This window comes from Eschrichtius robustus, chromosome 5 (assembly GCF_028021215.1).
Source record: "Eschrichtius robustus isolate mEscRob2 chromosome 5, mEscRob2.pri, whole genome shotgun sequence".
NCBI lineage: Eukaryota > Metazoa > Chordata > Mammalia > Artiodactyla > Eschrichtiidae > Eschrichtius > Eschrichtius robustus.
Window position 1 is genome coordinate 9571754 of NC_090828.1, and position 21583 is coordinate 9593336.

Sequence of the window (21583 nt, forward strand, 5' to 3'; positions counted from 1 at the left end):
TTCTTACCTTTTATTTTTTTTATTTTTTAAACTCTGGTCTTTACCTCTTCCCTGTTTTTGGTACAGATTTTATTGTATCTGGCAAATTTTCTCCTATGAGTTAGGGTGTAGCCAACTCTTCTCTAGTTTCATCATGAGTGGAGATTTCTTCTGAATTTTTAAAGCATTTATTCATTTTTCTTGATTTCAGGGAGGAAATCAAGAAAAAGAGCCATTATACCCTGCTATCTCCTATTTCTATTCTTGCAATAATATCTGGGTTAAATTTTAAAATCTTTTGAATCAAGTGTGCTTAGACTCAAGGAGTATTGGAGTCTCTATTATGTGTAATTAATGTATTAACAGAGACAGTTGTGAATCTTAATTTCTGCTGCACAAGAAAATGGACATTTCTAAGAGAGCTATAGCATGAATTGTATGGCTTAATACTCAAAAAATAGTATTCTTTGCGAAAATGATGCCAAAATTAATTTCATTGACTCTTGCCAGATGACAGTAAGGTAGATTCTCAAGGCCTATTACAATCATAAAATGTGGATGCTGGCATCAGTTTGTGTGCCCAGTGTTGAATTTTATTGTTCAGTGTTGGGTGATACTTGATCTTTCAAGTTTTTCAAGTGTTTGCTGCAAGCACTTTAGTTATTTGCACTTTGTAAATGAAGGCATAGTATAGAAATTATTCAGAGTTTGGACTCTGGAGGGTCAGTTGTGTTCTATTTCCATCTCTGTAAATGGATTAGCTGTCAACAAATCAATAAACAGAAAGTGGTTAAATTCATGTTTAGAATGGCATAATGGAAAGTATACCTTTCACTGGCATTCTGGAGAGCTGGATTCGGCTGTTAGGTGTGTCCCTAAATAGATGTATGCTTCGCTGAAGTTCACTCTGGATGAGAATTTCCTCTTACATAAACGAGAAAATTACATCAGGTGTGGGCTGCCACTTACGTTTATGGTTTCTACTCCCAGTAGGTTCTTCATGCCGCTTTGTAGTCCTCTTTGCCCATAGTCAGTTCCTTTCCCTGTTCTGTATTAGGTAACTCTTTGAAATCTCCTTTCTCCTTTACTGGTCTCATACCTTAAAATCACAGGTTCTGTTAAGCTAGGCATGCACATCCTTGCTGCCATTTGTCATCTCGTGCCTTTGAGATTGATGTGATGTGCTTTTCCTCTGATCTAAGGCTTATGCTCTTAATTCTTTCTTTTTCTCCTGTAAGATCTCGTTAGTAAACTATACCTTATTCCCAGCCTTTTTCTTTCAGTAATTTTCTTTACATATATAAATATGCCCAAGACTTATTTTTTTTAAAAAGGAAAAATAGGAAAATCACGAACACTCCTGCACACACAGGAGTAGAAACCATAAACATAAGTGACAGTTTTTGCTTTGTCAGTCCTGCTTCCCCTTACCTCGTTGGCTATTTTCTCTTCTCTGTCTTCTTTGTAGCCTAGCCTTTGCTCGCGAAAGTTAGTCTTTACTGTCTACCTAACTTAACCATACTCTCTCCTCCCCCACCATTTCTAGAAGCAGCTCACAGATTTCTCAATCTGATGGACATGTTTCAGTTTCGTGTGTCTGCCCTTTCTGTGACATTTGAACTCTGCCTATCCATTCTTTTATTCATTCGTGTCTGCAGTACTACCATCCTGATTTTTTCCCTCATACTTTTGTTGTATACCTTCATCGTTTATTTCCTGTACTTCTGGTGAGTCCCTGATTCTCCTCAACTAGATTCTTTCTTTTCTGTTTTCCTTAGATTTTAGTCTTTCCCACAGTTCCACCCTGGGCTTGTTCTTCTCTTTATGCTGCATGCTTTTCCTAGAGAAAATGAAATCTCATTGATTATCTTGGTCTCATCTATCTCTTGCCTGCTGATAATTTCTCCCATCTGCATATTCAGTTACCTACTTAATTCTAGATCTTTATTTGCATCTGCATAGCGGAACTCTTTATCTACAAAGCCTACAAACTCATTTGACATGTTTAACACTGTATTTTTCTACCCTATGTGTACCATTTGGTAACGTTACTACCATCTGTTTTTTAAAATTTTCTAAAGTTAAAAGCATAACTTAGAACTATGGAGTAAACACATAGTAAAGATTTATTCAACTCACTAATTAATTAAGGGAACCTGTTAGGATAAGCTGGTTGCTATAACATTTGAGGAACTGGATATTTTTAGGCAATTTAATAAAGAACTTTAGATGGTAATGTCCTATTGGGCAGCAAACTGCAGTCTTTGGGATTACGTCTACTGGTATCGTTGTTTGTATTTCTTCTACATACAAATCTGCAAGATAACATGTAAATTCATTGTCTGAAACCCTAATTAATAGGAAATAGCAAATTAATGCTTCTGTCTTCTAGAAAAATTAAATAGTTCCTAGCTGAGCCTGTTAAATAGTGTTTCATATGGCATTGAAAGGGTATGCAGTCATCTTCTTTCTTTATATGTTTTAAATAACTTTTCTTAACCCTTGTCACCAGAGTAAGAAACTTGAGAGACATTTTAATGTCCCCATTCATATATATGCTGAAGTTTGAGAAACACAATCCTAGACTTTTTTTTTTCCTCATGGTATAGATTTTATTGTCTAAATGTTTCCTGATTCCTATCTCTTCATTCACTTTCCATTGTTATTGGACCCTCATCCACCCTTAAGTCTGTTTGGTAACTTAATAGTTGATCTGCTTATCTGTAGGTCTTAAACCCCAAGTGTTTAGCTTTAGGCCCTTCATGATACAGTTCAGACTTATTTCTTAGGTCCACGTTCTTCCCAGATTTTTTTTTTTTTTAATAAATTTATTTATTTATTTTTGGCTGCATTGGGTCTTCACAGGTGTGGGCTTTCTCTAGGTGCGGCGCGCGGGGGCTACTCTAAGTTGCGGTGCGCAGGCTTCTCATTGTGGTGGCTTCTCTTGTTGCGGAGCACGGGCTCTAGGCACGCGGGCTTCTCACTGCGGTGGCTTCTCTTGTTGCGGAGCACAGGCTCAGTAGTTCTGGCGCGCGGGCTTAGTTGCTCCGTGTGGCTTAGTTGCTCCACGGCATGTGGGATCTTCCCGGACCAGGGCTCGAACTCGTGTCCCCTGCATTGGCAGGCGGATTCTTAACCACTGTGCCACCAGGGAAATCCTCTAACCTTTTAAACTGGACCTTTTCAACCTGCTGAGGGTGAAATTAAGTTACCCTTTTTTTGTTGTTTTTATTTACAGTATTACCTTTGATATTACTTCTCATATCATTTAGCATGTTTTGTGATTATTACTCATTTAAGGATTGTTCAGTTAAACTGATTATCTCAAGGAAATATAAAAGGATTAGGACCTTCGAGATATCCCTCCTAGCTTGCAATGCCATGTTCTCTTAATGTTTTGACTTTTTAAAAAAGGGAAACGTAGAATTATTTTTTCTTCATTTGTTCAGTCATATAGTATAGTCATAAAGAGCGTGGACTTTAGGTCAAACCTGTGTTTGAGTGCTGGCCTTGTAACATATTAGCTTTGCAGCCTTAGGGTTATTACAACCTACTGTGTGCCACAGTTTCTCTAAAGGAAGGTTATTTCTTGTCCTACCAATTTTGTAAGGTTGTGAAAATTAAATGGAAGAGGCACTCTGCCAGGGACATGGTAAGCACAAAATAAACATTACGCATAATCATTTTTATTTTAATATTCACTTTAAAACCTGTATTTTTGCCAGTAAATGTTCTTTTCTAGCGTTACAAAAAAATATAATTTGGAAAAACTATTTTTACATGTTGCACAATATTCCAACATGACATTGGAACGGTTTCAATGCCCCTGAATTGAATTAAATGCTTGAGACCCCATTCTCAGATAACCTAGCTCTTTCCCCTGTTCTCAGTGGCTCTTACTCTTATTTTTTCTCTTCAGAACTTTTCTGATTAACTGGAAGAAAGACAATACATTTCTCTCCGCTTCCCTAATGCAGACTAATGTTTAGCTTTCTAAACTAATGTTTTGTTCATTAAAGGTTCATGAACCAGGTTGCACTGTTGTATAACAGATACAACTACCAAGAGTTTGACATTTGACTTGTAACTATACTATACATGCTAACTAGTGTTTTTTTGTTTCTGTTTTTTTAACCTCCTTCCTAAATCAAAGTGAAATATAAAGTGTCCTAAATGGTTTTATAGAATTTGGGGGGTTATTTTTTTCCTCTCTAATTCCTTTCTTATTCAAGATGTTGGACTTGATGTAGACTTGATGACCACCCCACCCCCCACTTCTTCCCCAGATTCACCAGTCATTTAATTGTGCTAATAGGCACTCATTGAATGGCTGCTCTATGTGTCAGGCACTGTTCCAAGAGCCTTATATATGTTGTCTGTAGTACCCAAACCCTAAATTAATAGTGTTATCTCTAGTTTAATTGAGAAAGAAACAGAGATGAAGGTGTAAGGTATTGTATGTCTCATTTTTATTAAGTAGCAGAGGCAGGATTTAGTCTAGTGTGGGGATATAGAGCAGTAAGCTCCTTGTGAGCAGGGATTGTTTTATTTGCCTCTGTATTTCAATCCCTTGCTCTTAGGGAAGCTTAAAGGATATTCATTCCCATTTTAAAGACAGTCGTGTTTGAAGGCCTTGCCATTTTTACTTAAGCAAGAATGACTTCTGTTATAAGCAAGGGTGACTTCCATTCCATTTCATTGTAGAGTTGTTTAATACTGCCCCTGGTACGTTTAACTTCCTGTCCTTTCTCCTAAGATGTAGTCATATCCTTCTTGATCTGGTGTATGCAGTTGTTTACATCTGCTATTGCTTGCAGCCTGCAGGTCTGGATGCTGTTACTTGTTGCATGCAGGCAACTTAATTTTGTAGCACTTCAGTTTCCTTGTTTGTAAAGTAGGACTAGTAAACAACATGGTTAATAAAGGCCCATTGGCACATTTAAATTTTGCTTATTAGAATAAACATGAATAAAGTGCTATGGAAATTGTGTTTATTACTGTTGCTATTAAACTCCAGTTTTACAGTCTGAAGCCAAACCAAGTCCCTTTGGAGGACCACATCTAAATAGAAGGCATAAGAAATTGGCGGGAGGGGGGCGGGGGGGACACAATGGATAAATAAGATTCCCTTTAAATGTCAATTCTGAAAACTTGCTACAGGTACTGCGTTGGGATATTAGATTTTTAGAAAAATGTTATCTTTACTGTGAAAATAATGTAACTATCCTTCAGTTTTTAGAGTTGCCTATCAAATAATAGATAATAGAAATGTATTAGCTTGGTTTGGGGCTGTCGGTCTGCTCTTGGTCACTAAATTGGAGATATGTTCTCCAGTCTATCCGGCTTCCTTCATGTGAAAAAAATTTTGCACAAATGATAACCTTTGTTTTCATTTCATACTTTTGGCCGTTTGGGAAGATCCTAAAGTTAATTTTTTTCCCTAGCCTTAACCTCTCTTCTCTGATTCTGAGTTGAGAAATTAAAGGAAAAATCAGTTTCCAGAATGTTTGCAGTTGAAGTTTCCTTGAAAGAATGTCCTTCTTATAAAACTTTGAAAATGAATTTTAAAATGTAGATTAATATGCATTTCTTTTTTTCCTGAAGAAATTCTGTTTGCCTGAAGAGGTAAATACATTTTCACATAAAATTCATATGCCATTTAACCTGATCAATGAGTAAGTTTGTTGATGCTTAGAGCTGTGAACAAAGTTATCATGAGTTTGTTTTCAGGGCAAGTAGTTTTTTTTAATTGAGGTATAATTGACATCCACCATCATATTAGTTTCAGGTGCACAACATAATGATTTGATATTTGTATATATTGCAAAATGATCAGTAACACTAAATCTGGTTAACATCTGTCACCATACATGCAGAATTTTTTTTTTTTTAAGATCTGCTTTCGTAGCAACTTTCAAACATGCAGTACAGTAGTATTAACTTTTAATCTCCATGTTGTACATTACATCCCCATAGTAATAAGACTTACTTATTTTACAACTGGAAGTTTGTACCTTTTGACTCCCTTTACCCATTTAACCCACACCCTATCCCCTGCCTCTGGTAACTGTCAGTCTGTTCTGTGAGTTTGCTTTCAATCTTGAACATGTTGGTGTTTCTATGCTTTTTCTATTGAATTCAGAGTCATATATGCCATCTCTTTTATTTCAGTGCTTTAGGAATTAACGTCAATGGTTTCATGTGAAAAATGTCGGTGATTGTTTCCACTGAAACGAAGGCATATATCCATGGTTAGAAGAGTAGTATATTTCAGGACTTGATAGTCAGGGTTATTAATAGACTGGACTTAAACCTTCTAGTTTCAACATTGTGAGATACCTATTAAGATGGAATCTTTGAGTTCATATTCATTTCAGTTTATCAAAACAATTTATAGCAATGCAGTTTTAGTATAACTCACTTGTATGTGTGTTTTAAAATTTAATTAATAAAACATGGTAGGTGTACTAATTGGTGAAGACAGCATGGAATATTCACATAACAAGAAGGAAATCATTGCATGGTGATTTTTAGGCTCTTATCTGGAGTCAAAAGAGGAATTAAATTTTGTGAATTTGAGGTAATGGTGATCTCTGGAGGTGATAGGTCTTCTCCATATCAGGGTTCAGAGGACTGGTTCCTCATCAGATGACTTTGAACTTTCTTCATTTGGAATTGTCTGTAATGTAAGGGCTTGAACTTGATCACCCCCAAGGGTCCCTTCTGTCTCTGGATTTGTTGATACCGGGCATGGGGGGGGGAGATCCTATGTGTATTATATGTTACTCTTATATTTACTTTTGGGCAATTCAAACTCCAGAGTTTTACAGAGTCTGGCCACGTTCCTTAAAGATCAATTTATGCTTTAAAAGCAGGTAGCACTTTGATAAATAAGTGTCTTCTTACTTGCCACTTTTCCTCTCTTTAAATTCCAAGAATTATCCATGAACCACCTGGTGCTAGTTGACAAGCTCTGAAGGTGTTGGGAGCATTATTAAGGTTACTTTGCTAACTATAGGTCAAGTTAACCAGTGTGACTTGTATTCATTGGAATCCCTTAACACCCTATGACATACAGTAGGCATTTAATAGCAGGAAGTGGGCAGGTGAGATCTCCTAACGCTGTTGGTTTTTTTAATAAATTTATTTATTTTATTTATTTATTTTTGGCTGCTTTGGGTTTCCGTTGCTGTGAGTGGGCTTTCTCTAGTTGCGGTGAGCGGGGGCTACTCTTCGTTGGGGTGGGCGGGCTTCTCATTGTGATGGCTTCTCTTTTTGTGGAGCACGGGCTCTAGGCGCGTGGGCTTCAGTAGTTGTGGCTCGCGGGCTCTAGGGCGCAGGCTCAGTAGTTGTGATGCACGGGCTTAGTTGCTTCACGGCATGTGGGATCTTCCCGGACCAGGGCTCAAACCCGTGTCCCCTGCATTGGCAGGAGGATTCTTTTTTGTTTGTTTTGTTTTGTTTTTGTTTTTTTTTTTGGCCTCGAGACATATGGGATCTTAGCTCCCTGACCAGGGATCGAACCTGCACCCCCTGCATTGGAAGGTAAAGGCTTAACCACTGGACCGCCAGGGAAGTCCCCTGGCAGGAGGATTCTTAACCACTGCACCACTAGGGAAGCCCAGATCTCCTAACCCTGTTTAATAATAGTATTCTTTGCTTTTTAAAGTGAAAGGAACAGTATCATGCTATTCTCTTGTGTCCATACTATTTAGCGTCCAAGCAAGATGGCATTGAGATGGTGTTTGAGATAGTAAAACTTCTTGGATGGATTCTGAAATAGATTGGTCTTTTTATTTAGTTCTTGAATGGGATACAATTGTTCTTTAGATGAGTACAACCAGGAGAGCTCTTTCAAAATATATGTCCAATTTCTGCACCCACAGAATCAGAATCTGAGGGCAGGTCAGGCATTCATTTTTTGACAGACCTTCTCAGGTGATTGTGATGCTCACCCTTAATTAAGAACACTGTGTTTTCTGTGTAGCAGAATTCACTTTTGAAACGATATTGCTAGAAGTTTAAGACTCATGTTGACCGTGGTTTTTATGGCAAAGTTTCTGCCAATATAATTTTATCACAAGTATTTTTTTATTCTGAATAAATGTTGATAGTAATAATAATAGTTGGTGTGTACTGAGCCCTTGCTATGTGATAAGCACTGTGTTAAGTGGTTTGTATGGATCTTCTCATTTAATGTTCACAGCTACTCTGTAGGGTAAGTTCTTTATCCCCATTCGATAGACTGAAGCACAGAGGACTTCATGTACGAGGTCATACATTTTGTTGGTCTTGGAGTTAGGATTTGAACTCAGTGGGAGGCCATTTAACTCCAGAGCCCAGCATTTGTAATCCAGTGACCTACCTTATTGCGTTCAAAGGATAAGTAACAAAAATGACTCCTTTAGTTTCAGACTTCAGACCCCCAGTCCTCTTTCTCAAAGTTAGTCAGTACCATCTGCAGAGGATACGTTTCAAGCTCCCCAGTGATGCCTGAAACCGTGGATAGTACCAAATCCTGTGTATACTATGTTTTTTCATATACTAATTGGTGGGGAGCATATATAGTGGATACATTGGGCAGAGGGATGACTCACGTCCTGAGCGGGACAGAGAGGGATGGCATGCGATTTCACCAGCTACTTGGAATGTTGTACAATTTAAAAGTTACAAATTATTTATTCTGGGAATTTTCAATTTAATATTTTTGTACCATGGTTGATCAGGTAGGTAACTGAAACCATGGAAAGCGAAACTGGTGATAAGGCGCATGGGGGGCGGGGTGTTAACAGAGTCTGTTGTATGAATTTATTGCCACCAATTTTTAATGAGCAAATAATATATAAAGATACATATGCAAACCTTTTAAATATATATGTACACATAGATGGGAATTATACTGTTTTTCCCCAAGCATATCTTGGAGAGATCTTTCTTTCTTTCCATCAGTACATGTAAACTGAACCTTCCTCTTTCTCTTTTAATGTTTACATAGTATTTCCTCTTTTTTCTTTCTAAAATTGAGAGTAATTATATTAGTAATTTGAACTTTCTGACTGAAGTTTATTTGGTGTATTAATTGGTGATGTGGGCATGTGTGACAGAAAGAAACCGTCCTTTTCTACTGAACTGGGTCAACATGTAACTCAAAAGAAAACCCAGTTTCCTGTTACAGTGCATGGAATCTCTTAAAATCCAGTAATAGATTTAGTTATGGTTAATTTACATTCTTTTTGGCACAAGTTTCTGTAATGTCATATGATCGTTCCTTCTGTTCCCTCCCCAATCAATAGAAGTAATTAAAGAACTCTACCTGGAATTTGACTGGAGGCTTAAGAAAAATTGTGTCAGATTTGATTTATAAAAATCACAATTCTGTGATAGTAATATTGACCTCTTTTGTCAGTTAAACTCATTTTCTTTGAGTGTCAGCATTTTTTCCTGTATAACGATTTCTTATAGAAAGATAAAAAGTTCAAATTAATTAATAACTGTGTTTTGAACTAAATTGTTAAGCTTATGAACTGTGTTCACATTTTCTTGTTGCTAACATCTCCATGAGGTAGATAATATACTGATTTTACAGAAGAGGTAAACAAAATCTAGAGATCACGTTTCTTGTCCAAAGTCACAGCCAGCGCAGCTGATGTTGAAATCCAGGAGATCTAGGACCATTTCTCAATTTACTGTACTTGAGCTGCTTTTTCCTTGTTTCTCCATTAAGATATTATAGTTTTACCATTTCCTTTGTATTCATTATTTCATTTGTTCACAGCACTGCTGTGAAGTAAGCATGGTATATGTTGCTTTTATTCTGTGCCTGAGGAATCTGAGGCTAGAGATTATGGTTTGTACAAAGGCAGACTCTTTTAGTACCCGTTCTATCACAGGACTTGAGCCAAGGTGTTCTGACTTTAGGTGCAATGCCCTTTACCATGTAGTACTAGATGTGGAAACAGAGATTTCTACTTGTGCTCTGTTTTTTTTGAATTGGGGATTTCTTGGGCGCTCCATGAGAAATGTAAGTTAATTCTACGTGTGGGATTCTGGACCTCATGCCTTGAATTTGATATATTCCTGACACTTTATAACACATTAATCAGCCAGACTTCACAGTTTAATAAGACACTGCAGCACTGGTGAAGGCTGTACAATCAAATTGTTTACATAACATTTCCCCTTCATCTTTGGTGCCCCTCATTTGTTTTTGGTGTTGTACTATGTATAGTTGACATTTTATTTTTTCTCCTTTTTTTCCCCTTTTTAGTGAATGGTAGTGTCTAGAAAGGGTATGTCCCTTCAAGAGAGAGGTGCCAATGTCCAACCGGCCTAATAACAATCCAGGGGGGTCACTGCGACGTTCACAGAGGAACACTGCCGGGGCCCAACCACAAGACGACTCAATAGGAGGAAGGTATGTATTTAATGGTAATTAAATGGTAATTTAAATGGTAATTTCAACCATTTATGATCCCTTCCTTTATGTATGTTGTGACTTGATTTATTTACCTTATTGAAAGGAAGCTTCTTCGTTTTAAGATCTTGAGTTTTGATAGCTAGCTTTTTGAGTTTTTTCCCCTGTCTTACTCTTTGACAACACAGGGACACTGACAGGCTGGCAAGGCCGTCTGACTGTGTTAGCGCATCGACTCTCAGCGTGTGGTGTTGAGCTGATCTTTTTAGTTGGAGTTGTTGTATAGGAGGTAGTGTGAAGAATCAATACATTCTCTTGAATGCAAGATTTCCTGTCTGATTTAGCTAAGAACTGTCATTTTATGCATAAAATACTCAGAATTGCTTGAGCCTAATTTTCAGTCCATGGACTAATCATGGTTAGATTATAATAGATTATGGCTAAACTCTAATAAGATTACCTGATGCAACATTTTGAGATATTACCATGTATGTTGTCTACTGAATTATAAAAAAAATGGTAAATGTCAAATGTAAAGAAGAAATTGAAATACATCTTATTCATGTCAGGCAATTTAATTGGTTAAACATTTGGACTTTGGACTAGGACAGCTTTGTGTGCAATTTCTGCCTCTGCCTTTAAATAGCTATGTGTCCTTTGTTATATCTTTCAGGAAACCTCAATTTTTTAGTCCACACAGTGGGGGTATCTGTTTCATAGGGTTACTAGTCAACTTCAGTATTGTAACATGTAACTCTGAGAACAGTGCTTAGTACAGAGTTCTGTTCTAGATTTTTTTGCTTTTTTACGTTTAGACTGTTCTTTGGGAGCAGCCACACTTAACTTTATTTATGCTATTGATTAGAAAAATGACTCCCCCATTATAAAAATGTTACATATTTTACAGAATTTGGAAAATACAGAAAAGTATGATGAAAAATATCAGTTTCACAGTCCACTTGTAGTCACTGTTAACATCGGCCTGTTCCTCCGTAGTTGCTCTTTTTTTTTTAAGGCATGTATGCGTGTATACATGTGCACGCATGTGCACCTAAGTTACACACACCTTTCGAACAATTACAGTTTTGTACATACTAATCCTCAGGTTATATTTAGACCCTTGCATATGATCGACAAACATTTTGCACTGTCACACAGTATATTACTTCTAAATCCACAGTGACATTTCAGCACCATTATCTTTTCTACACATCAGTGATAATGTTGTAAACTTATTTAAATGTTTTATTATATTATGTATTTAAATATATGAGTGGTAAACAAATGGACATGGTTAATACTAGTTATTAAAATGCATTGGCTTAAAAGTTGTAATCAGGATGGAACTCAATCAGATTTGTAGAATGGCAGATGTTTCCCTGAAGTTCATGTGCTTTAAGACTATTGACGATATGCTCAATTGTGAAGGAAAATAATAAAATTTCAAAGCGTGTTTGGAATGGAGAAACACGCCAAAGAATATAAAGCAAGGTATAATTAGGGTTTTTATACCTTTAATCTCTCCTCCCTTTCAGTAATGTGGCCCCATTTCAGCTCTCATGATTTCAACTTTTACATGTCTTTAAAAAACATTTCCCCGCAAAAGTAGTACACAAAAGAGGGCCTATTCACTTTTTTAAAACCTAGTATTATATGTGTTGTTTCCTGTTGTCTTTAAAAATTGTTTAAAAACAGGGCTTTTAAAGTCTTCATGTTCAATTGTGTGTGGTTAATACCATAATTTAGTAATAACTTTGAATATATAGATTTTCCCTATTTTTATGTGGATAAGTATAATTACGATCAGGGCATAGAAATTTAGAACTTTAGCCAAAAAGTCTTATCAGTTTGGCTAAGAATGCAAATTAGAAGATATTTGCACATCTGAATTTCATTTTGCCATTTTAGACAGCTTGATTCTTTTGTTTGTGATACAGTCTCAGAGCTGGAAGGGACCTTTTCATCAAACCCCAGACTGATTTTTGAAGCCCCAGTAGAGTGTGCTATGCTAACAATTATCTAACCTCTGAGAAACCTCTCCAGTCATTTTGGGGAGTGAGTGGATTGGGGTTAATTGGGAGAGAGCAATTACAACTGTATTTTTATTCTTTTAATCTAACTTCTGTTGCTTAACTTTCCTATAAGTAAAATGCTGTTATTGTGGCTTTTGTTTCCAAAAAATAGTGGCTTTGGTCTTGTGAATGTATTCATAGTGATACAGTGATTCAAATAATGGTAATAAATAACCTACTACATGGTTAGTAGTAGGTAATGGTAATAAAGCACCTACTACAACAGCACTGGTGGAGTATTTTTAGTTAAGCAATTTTTTATACATATTCTTTCAATTTGAGACTCACAAACTCTGTGTGCTAAGTATGTAGCCCCTGTTTTCTAAATGTGGTAACTTGCTCAGCTTTACATGGCTGGTATGTAGAGTCAGGACTTGATTCCCGACCTCTTCACTTGCAAGTCGGTGATTCCTTTCATTGTGCCAAACTGTTTTTACTGCACGAACCACTTGATCCAAATGATGAAGAAGGACTTAGAGGAGGGTATGAAGTACTTAGAATTGAAGAGTATTAACTCATTCAGTTTAGAATTTAAGGAGCAGTTTTTCCCTCCTAGAAATTTTTAACTCATTCATTTTTGATTCATTCTGTTTCCTCCCAAACTTGCATTAAGTTGTCTTCTATGTGTAGCTTCCTTCCTGTGACCACTCCTGCCCTTTTCCTAAATCAAGGTAACTTACTTTTTTTTTTTTAAAAAAGAAGAAAAGTTTTAGTTCACCCTTAAGATAAAAGAAAGTTGGATCTTTGGGATATATTTATTTTCTCCTTATTATTCCCTCTGTTCTTTTTCACCCATCCTTCATCTCTGTCCATAATTGAGCTAGATGATCTTCCTCCTCTTCTATTGTTTTTTCTTTTCCTTTCTTCCATAAGTTTTTGGGCTATCATTGCTCTGTTCCTCTCTTTTCTGTTCTCTTTTTCTTCTTTAGGAAATCACTCACTTCCACTGCTTGTCTGTGGGCTTGCTCTCAGGGATACTACCTAGTCTTTCCCACTTCTAGCACAGGTATTTGGAGGCTCTCCCTCCCTCTTTGCCATGCAGTAGCATTTTCATTATATCATGTGCTTTTTCTTGTTTTTCTCAAATGTCAGCGGTGGGATTGAATTCAATTTTATAGCAGCTTTGGTTGAGATTGCTGTAGTGAAGGTTTCTTCTACATTGTTTTTGTTATAAAAACGCAGCATGTTGAGAAAAGAAAATTGGGATGCTTCAGGAAAATGAAAGAATTAAGATAAATTCAATCCATCCACCCAGAGATAATGATGGTTAGTATTTCTACTCTATATTTCTACCCCATGATTTTCCTTGATATGAAAGCCCATGATATAAATTAGGGCCTCTAGTCACATTCTCCCCCCCACCCCAGTTTTTTTCTGTAAAATATGTTACTGCTGTGCCTATCACATTTGAGTATTATTCTGATTTTATCAAGTCAAATTCCTGAAATGGGTTCATAGGACCTAAGGATATGAATATTTTGAAGACTTTTAACAGAATGCTAAATTGTGTTTCAGAAAGACTGAACCACTTTTTTTTTTCCTTTTTTGATTAAACCAATTTATACTCCTACTAATACTTTGTGAGAATGCCTATTTCGCCAAATCCTAGTCAGTACAGCACACCATTTTTACTCAGAGTTTGTGGAAAAAAGGGTTCCTTTGGTTAAAGTTACCATTTCTCTGGTTACTTTAGAGTTGAAGATCTTCCCCACATATTGGCCATTCTTACTTACGTTATGAGTTGTCTGTTAGTGTCCTTTGTCTGTTTTAATCTTGGAGATGCTTGCTCTTTTATTAGAATCCTTTATGGGAAGGGTATCAACCTACTGACATGGGCAGGTATTTTTTGCTAGTTTTATTACTTGTTCTGGTTTGTTTTAATTTATAGTAGATTTTAAATTTAGATAGTCAAGTCTATCAGCTCTTTGTTTCTTTTCTTCCTTTGCCTTCTCTATACCCAGAATAAAATTTTCTTCTCGGTTCTGTTATGGTTCCATTTTTACATTTTATTGTAATCCGTCAGTGTTTTTTTAATGGTGTGAGGAAATGCTTGAATCCAATCCACCCCACCTTCTCACCCCCAGTACAAAATTTGTCTGCAAAGTTTTGATAATTATTTATTACTGAGTAATAAATTATGAGATCTAAAGGTTATAGCCTTCTGTTAACATTGTCAAAGCAGGGATTTTTTAAGCCAGCATTAATTATACAGGAAGAAATAATTTGTATTTTGCTTAAAAAACTATTTCAAAGGGATAGGATACAGAAAAACACAAAAAGAAAATAAATATCATCCAGAGATTGTCTGTGTTCATATTTTGATTTTTATCTGTCTTTATTTATCTGTTATTTTTTGGGAGGGGGGAGGATCTGAGTTCCCTGACCAGTGATTGAACCCGTGCCCCCTGCAGGGAAGTCCCTATCTGTCTTTAAAACACAATTTAGCATGTAGCTGATTATACTGGAAATACTTTTGGATCCTACTTTTTTCACTCAGTATCCTAACGTTTTCTCTTATCATTATGATTTTTTTGGTAATTGTTTACAGATGGTCACATGATTTGCTGAATCAGTGTGCAACATTTTCCACTATTAATTTTCATTTTTTGGATAGTTAGATGGTTGCAGTGGGAAAAGTTTTCGCTTATGCTTAAATGTTTGCAATTTTGGCATCTCTTAAGAGATATGTTCCCAGAAGTGAAATTGCTTGGTCAAAGCAAGTTTTTTATGGTCAACTTATTTCACATAAATTTTTTTCTCCAATTTACTTATCACCATCAGGAAAAAGAGTGCTTTTTCTCATCATTCTATTTGCGTTATCTCCATTTTGCATTTTCCTGCTAATTTGATATGGAAAAATTGCATTGATTTCATTTTATTGGCGTTTCTATAGTAATGAGATGTTAAGCATTAGAAAAATAGGTTTAAGGAGTGCGATCTGAGTGAGAATACTTCTTGATGTAAATGTACTAATAAGTTTTCATATGTTGTTAATCTTCCTTTGAACCATGATACAGGAGAAATGAACTTTTAATTTGTTCAGCTGAGATTAACCCCTCTTCTTGTGTAATGATTCCCCTCAGTTCTTCACCCATGTATTTTGAGTGGTAGTTAATTTTTTCCACTGTGATCTTACTCTGCTCCTGGCTCCCCACTGCCTTTTGCCAAAGCTGGCAGAATCTGCAGTCTTTATTTATTCTGAGCACAGTGATGGGACTGGGGTGGTCATGTGATCCACGCCAGAAAAAACTGAAAGCTTTTCCCTTTCTGGTAGCACAGGGAAGATGTGAATCTGAAGTTGCCAACTGCATGTCTCCTGCCTTATGGAAGATGATGGACAGTCAGAGAAAAGCAAATATATTAGAGATAATGTGTGATTAAAGTTCTGACGAGTTTCAATTCCTTAGTTCTTCAGAGCTGTGTTGACTCTTTTCTCTAGACTTGCTTATTTAACTATTGGATTCTGGAGGTATGCATGCCTTATTTTAATAAAGCCTCTGTTTTTGGCTTTAGAGCTAAAGAGTCCTGCCTTGATGTATTTGCAGTACAAATTCAGTGTAAGATTGTATTCATCCATTTGTAGAGCACCATGCTAGTAAGCACCATGCTAGATGGTAATTATAAAAATTAGAGTAGAATAGCCTTTGTCACAAGCAGTTTCCAGTTCAGTAGGGAAAATGGGCATGTAAGTGGTTATTAAAGTCAAGTGAGAAACATTTCTGGTGATGACCTCATTGATGGGGCTTTGAAGGCTGAAGAAGCAGTTGTAAAATATATGGTATGTGTCAGCCATATTTGTCTCTACTTGAGACGTGGAGTCATTAGTTATTTTCAGAGTGGATTTGATTTCTCATTTTTCTGTGTCTCTTGTTACTTTGCTCACAAGTAGTAGGTGTTCAGCAAATACTAGTGTTGAAATCAGGAGATTTACTTCCTTGGCATTTTTAGGCACAGATATGTGACTTTCTTTTACTGATATGGTCATGAAAAGGTCATTGACTGGAGTGAAGGCCAGTTGAAATAGGGCCTGGTTTAAATGAGCTATGCGACAAGGTGCCTGGATTGTGCTACAGTAACAAACAGCTCCTAAATATTAGTATAACAATCTAACCACTAGGAAACTCGTCCATCCTGCGTTACCTGCAGGCTCTGCTCCATGTCCGCACATTCAGGTATTCAGGTATCACTGCTGTGGCGGCAAGAGAATATGCTGACTTGCTCTCTGGCTGTCCAAGGCTTCCCTCAGAAGTGATCCATTTCCACGCACGTTCCTTGACCAGAGCAACTTACATGGCTGCACGTAACTTCCAGGTGGTTTGGCAGGTATCATCCTACTGTGTGTCTGGAAAGAAGAGAAATGGAATATTTGCAAACAGCACCTGGTAGCTATCGCAGGCTGTTTAACACCATTTTAAAATTTTTATTCTTGCTCCCATGTCTGCAACAAACTGTTTATTTCCCTAAATTCTACTTAGGACAGCATGGACACGCAATTGTGTGTTGTTCTCTTCATTTTCCTACTTAATTAACCAGTATGGGTGCCTTTTAATTTTTATTTTTAAAATTTATTTATTTATTTGTTTTTGGCTGCGTTGGGTCTTTGTTGCTGCGCACGGGCTTTCTTTACCTGTGGCAAGCGGGGGCTGCTTACTCTTCGTTGCGGTGCGCGGGTTTCTCATCGCGGTGGCTTCTCTTGTTGTGGAGCACGGGCTCTAGGTGCGCGGGCTTCAGTAGTTGTGGCGCACGGGCTTAGTTGCTCCGCGGCATGTGGGATCTTCCCGGACCAGGGATCGAACCTGTGTCCCCTGCATTGGCAGGCGGATTCTTAACCACTGCGCCACCAGGGAAGCCCTGCCTTTTTAAATATTCCTTTTTTGGTGTTCCTTCTGTCTCTTTTTTCATCCTGACCTTTGCTCAGTCAGATGGAAGCACAGGCTTCCTCATCTTTGGGAGGAGGAGAATGTTAAGTGGAGGCAGTGTGATGTGACAGTGACTTCACTGTTTCTTAGGACTTAATTGAAACCACTTTAAAAAACAATTTATACTAGAGTTGGCCCGGTAACTTGTCACTTGCTCCTTTCAGTAATGGCGAATCTTACTGCATAATTATGCACTTTGAGTTTCACCCAAAGAACCACGTGTGCACACGCTTTTCCACTTTTTGGGCTGCTTTGGTAATGCTCAGAAGGCTGGTCTGTCCCATCAGGCCTTGTGCTGGGAGGCAAGATTGACAGTGTTGTGTTCAACAGTGGCATGGTTGTCTTGGTCTAAAGAGGAACAGAGGCTACTTTTTTCTAGGTAGAAGTTATGTGCATTGGATTCTTAATAGTATCCATGTTAAATTATTTCTTGGACCGACAAAGTAATATTTTATATATTGTGTAATTTTCTCTGCATTATATATTTCTTGCTTTAATCATCAAGTGTGAAATTTTGTCCAAAAGTCACTTCATAAACATATTGGAAACCTATAAGGCATCAGCTGCCATAGATTATTTCATATCTTAACTGACGATTTGCTCTGATTCTCCTGTCCCTCAGTATTGAAGGAATCTGATGTTCCACACCACTTTTTACAAATGCTTTCTCAGTCTCAGAATGCTTTCCTAGAGTATCAGTATGACTAAAAAAAATAAATATATGTAAATGCTTCTTCAGTAATTGAACAGCAAGTTTCAATATCATATATGGAAGGCTATTGCTTTTGAAGCAGGAGGGAAAACGTGATTTTCTTCTATTTTTCTCATAACATCTCCAAAGCCTTAAGCCATTTATTTTGACATATACAATCAGGAACAGAAATACCAGCATGGGTAGGAAAAATTTAATAACTAGATGCTGACCTTTTACTTTCACCACCAAGCCCCTAGATGTAACTGTGGGGTTTCAGATTTAGGGATTTGGAATACCTGGGCTCAATCTCACCTTTCCTGCCCAAGGGCTGGGTGATTTGGGGCAAGCCTCCGTTCTTACATCTTTAAAATGGAAATATACCTGCCTCCGGTGTCATTTGAGGATTAAGCTAGATAATGTCTTTAAAGAATCAGTATAATGCTTATCACATAATCACACGTTTAAAACTATTCTGTGTTTGTGGTTTTGTTTTGGATTTTTTAAAAAAATTTTTTACTCTTTTTTTTTTGGCTGCGTCAGGTCTTTGTTGCTTCACACGGGCTTTCTCTAGTTGTGGCGAGCAGGGGCTACTCTTTGTTGCAGTGTGCGGGCTTCTCATTGTGGTGGCTTCTCTTGTTGCGGAGCACGGGCTCTAGGCACGCGGGCTTCAGTGGTTGCAGCACATGGGCTCAGTAGTTGTGGCATGCAGGCCCTAGAGCATGCGGGTTTCAGTAGTTGTGGCACATGGGCTCAGTAGTTGTGGCACGTGGGCTCCAGGGCTCGCGGGCTTCAGTAGTTGTGGTGCACGGGCTTAGTTGCTTCACGGCCTGTGGGATCTTCCCGGATCAGGGATTGAACCCGTGTCCCCTGCATTCGCAGGCGGATTCCTAACCACTGCGCCACCAGGGAAGTCCTCTGTGGTCATCTTAATACATTTTTATCCAAGTATTTATAAAAGCCAGTGTAGTTCATGAGATGGTATTGTATCTCTAATCTATCACTAATCACTAATTTACTTTTATTATCTCAGTGTTTATACCCCTCACCCAACTAATTTATTTGTGAAAGGTGGGGGCAAAAGTAAATTGAGCTGTGAGATTCCCTTTGGGGGGGTGGGCATCTTTTCCCATGGTTTTTGTTTGTTTGTTTAAATATGAATTTTATTTTATTTGTTAAAAAAATAATACAGCAGGTTCTTACTAGTTATCTATTTTATACACATTAGTGTATATATATATGGTTTTGATTTTCAGTCCCTCTGCCTTTTTTTCTTTGCACAATAACTTAAAGTTATTGTAGTTTACTCACCCATTCTCAGTATACCCAGATTGTTGAACATATAAAATTTTGGCTTTTGCATGTTTCCAACCCTGTTGTTAGTCTCTTACTCCAGGCTACGATTAAGAACAAAATCCTTCCAAAAGGCATTTAAGCCCTAGCCTGTCCTTCCAACCTTGTTTTCTAATGTGTCTCTGTGCTCAGGGAAATTCATATCATTTACCAGGTGCCATGTGGGTTTTAAAATTTGCTGCCTCTCTGCCCTTGTCTGTGCTGCTTTTAAGCGGAACGCTCTTTTTCCTCAGCTTTTCATTCTTCAGGGTGTGGTTTAAATGCCATGTGGTCTATAAAACCTGTATTTTCCCGCTAAGAGTAATTTCTCCCTTTGTTGTGAACTTTATAGCACTTGGTAGATCTCTTTATGGATTCTAACCTCTTTGAGGACGGGACACAGTGTAGTGTGTTATTAGTATTTATGTGCCCTGTTGTGACTTGCATATACTTGAGTTGGGAAACCAAGTGTGTGCAAGTATGAATTGAGTAGCTTGGTACAGTAGTTCTCAACTCTGTTCGATCCAGTGCTCCCACTCTATAACGTGTATCATATAATGTAAACATCTTTATTTTGATGCCCCTTTAGTGTCTTGAATTAAGAAGTATATAAAAAGCCTCCCTCCACAGTTTAGAAACATGAATATAATATACAAGCATTTCACAAAGGTGAAAATAAACAAGTAAAAGGAAAACAGTTGATAACAAAATAACATTTCAGTAGGTAAATGCTTGGGTACTTGACAGAAGATGACACTGTATTCAGATGCTTGCATCTCTATTTGAATTTATTGAATGTGACAGCTGCGACAACAGACTTAAATGCTGTAAGCAGCATTTTCATTACAAACTTTTCCAAAATGCTGCATGACTCTTGGTCAAGCTGCAAAAAACAGATATAATCTTTTGTGGATTCCCTTGCATTCCTGCAAAATTTAAGTATATAGAGAACCATGCAAAACAAATCTAAGCCGAGAAATTATAAACCTGTTTTTCCCCGATGTCATGGCCAGATTTTAAGTGTTTTCATAAGGTCTTCCTATATTATCAAGGCTATTTGAAATATATGGGTGATGAGGCAGTTTTTCACTGTGTCTCATGGTTCTGTGTACTGCATGACATCTTCTACCTCTAGTCCTTACCTGCTGAAAACGCCAGCAGCACCACTGTTCCCCAACATACTGTTTCAAAATACTCCCCGGAGGAGGAACCACTACTGTTTGTTTTTTTATTTTTTAAAACCACTGATTTTTAAGATAAATAAGGAGTTCTAAATTACAGAATTATTTGTGCTAGCATTTCTCCATAACTGAACATAGGAACATTGGTCAGACTACTCAGCTTCTGTTTTGTGACTGAAATAGAAACTAGTACATTTTACAGAGAACATTAGTGAGTTTTTGTTTAAAGTGGTTTAAGTGAACTTTCCACTTTGATTATTGAAAATCAGGGGCTTATTTATAATATGCATTTTATAGCATTATAAACAAAGCATTTAATTTTTGGAACACAAAGCTATAATGTTATAATTCTGTATATAAAATATAAGAGCATAAAAATGTACGTCTGTATACACATACACACACAAATTTGGAGATATAATTAAGTACCAAATCATTTATATTTGGTAATATGTACATATATTTGAGTTGTATGTCTGGCATAGATATTAATTTCAAAGAAGATCCAGGAACTGTAATACAAGGAATTAACTAGCTCCTTGTAACTAGCCGCCTTCCTCATTTGTCTAAGATTACAATAAGAATACTTTTTGCTACAAGGTTTTGGCCTCTTTTAGATGTCCTCTGGACTAGAGATGGTTTCTAATCTTTAAGACTACCAAATTAAGTATCTAGAAGGGACAGTCACTACAATTTGCCTAAAAGTCAGCAAGAGGCATTTGAGACTTGCTTTCAAGTTAATCTTGAAAGCACATAACCCAGAGTTGTTTGTAGTATGCTCTGTTGCAACCTGGGTTTCTTTAACGTGAGTTGGCGCGCATGTACTTGGTAAATAGGAAAATGATGTCCGTATGATGTGGAAGTAGTGTCAGGTCTTAGGCAGTTTTTCCTGTAGTGTTAATATATGAACTGGTAATCTATGAAGTCTTATGAAAGACCTGGAAATAGTGCAGAAATGAGTTAAAGAAATCATTTAGTGCAAGAAATAGTTCCGT

At 37.2% G+C, this 21583-nt stretch overlaps 1 protein-coding gene across 22 annotated transcripts in view; it reads left to right on the forward strand.

Moving 5' to 3' along the window:
- TRIP12 (thyroid hormone receptor interactor 12) overlaps positions 1–21583 on the forward strand; it is a 144940-nt gene that overhangs the window by 29760 nt on the left and 93597 nt on the right. For all 22 annotated transcript variants that reach the window (XM_068544280.1, XM_068544276.1, XM_068544274.1 and 19 more), the window contains one exon: positions 10247–10393. In XM_068544280.1, coding sequence (XP_068400381.1) covers positions 10296–10393 — 98 coding nt within the window. In that variant the 5' untranslated portion in view covers positions 10247–10295. The remainder of the gene's footprint in view (positions 1–10246; positions 10394–21583) is intronic.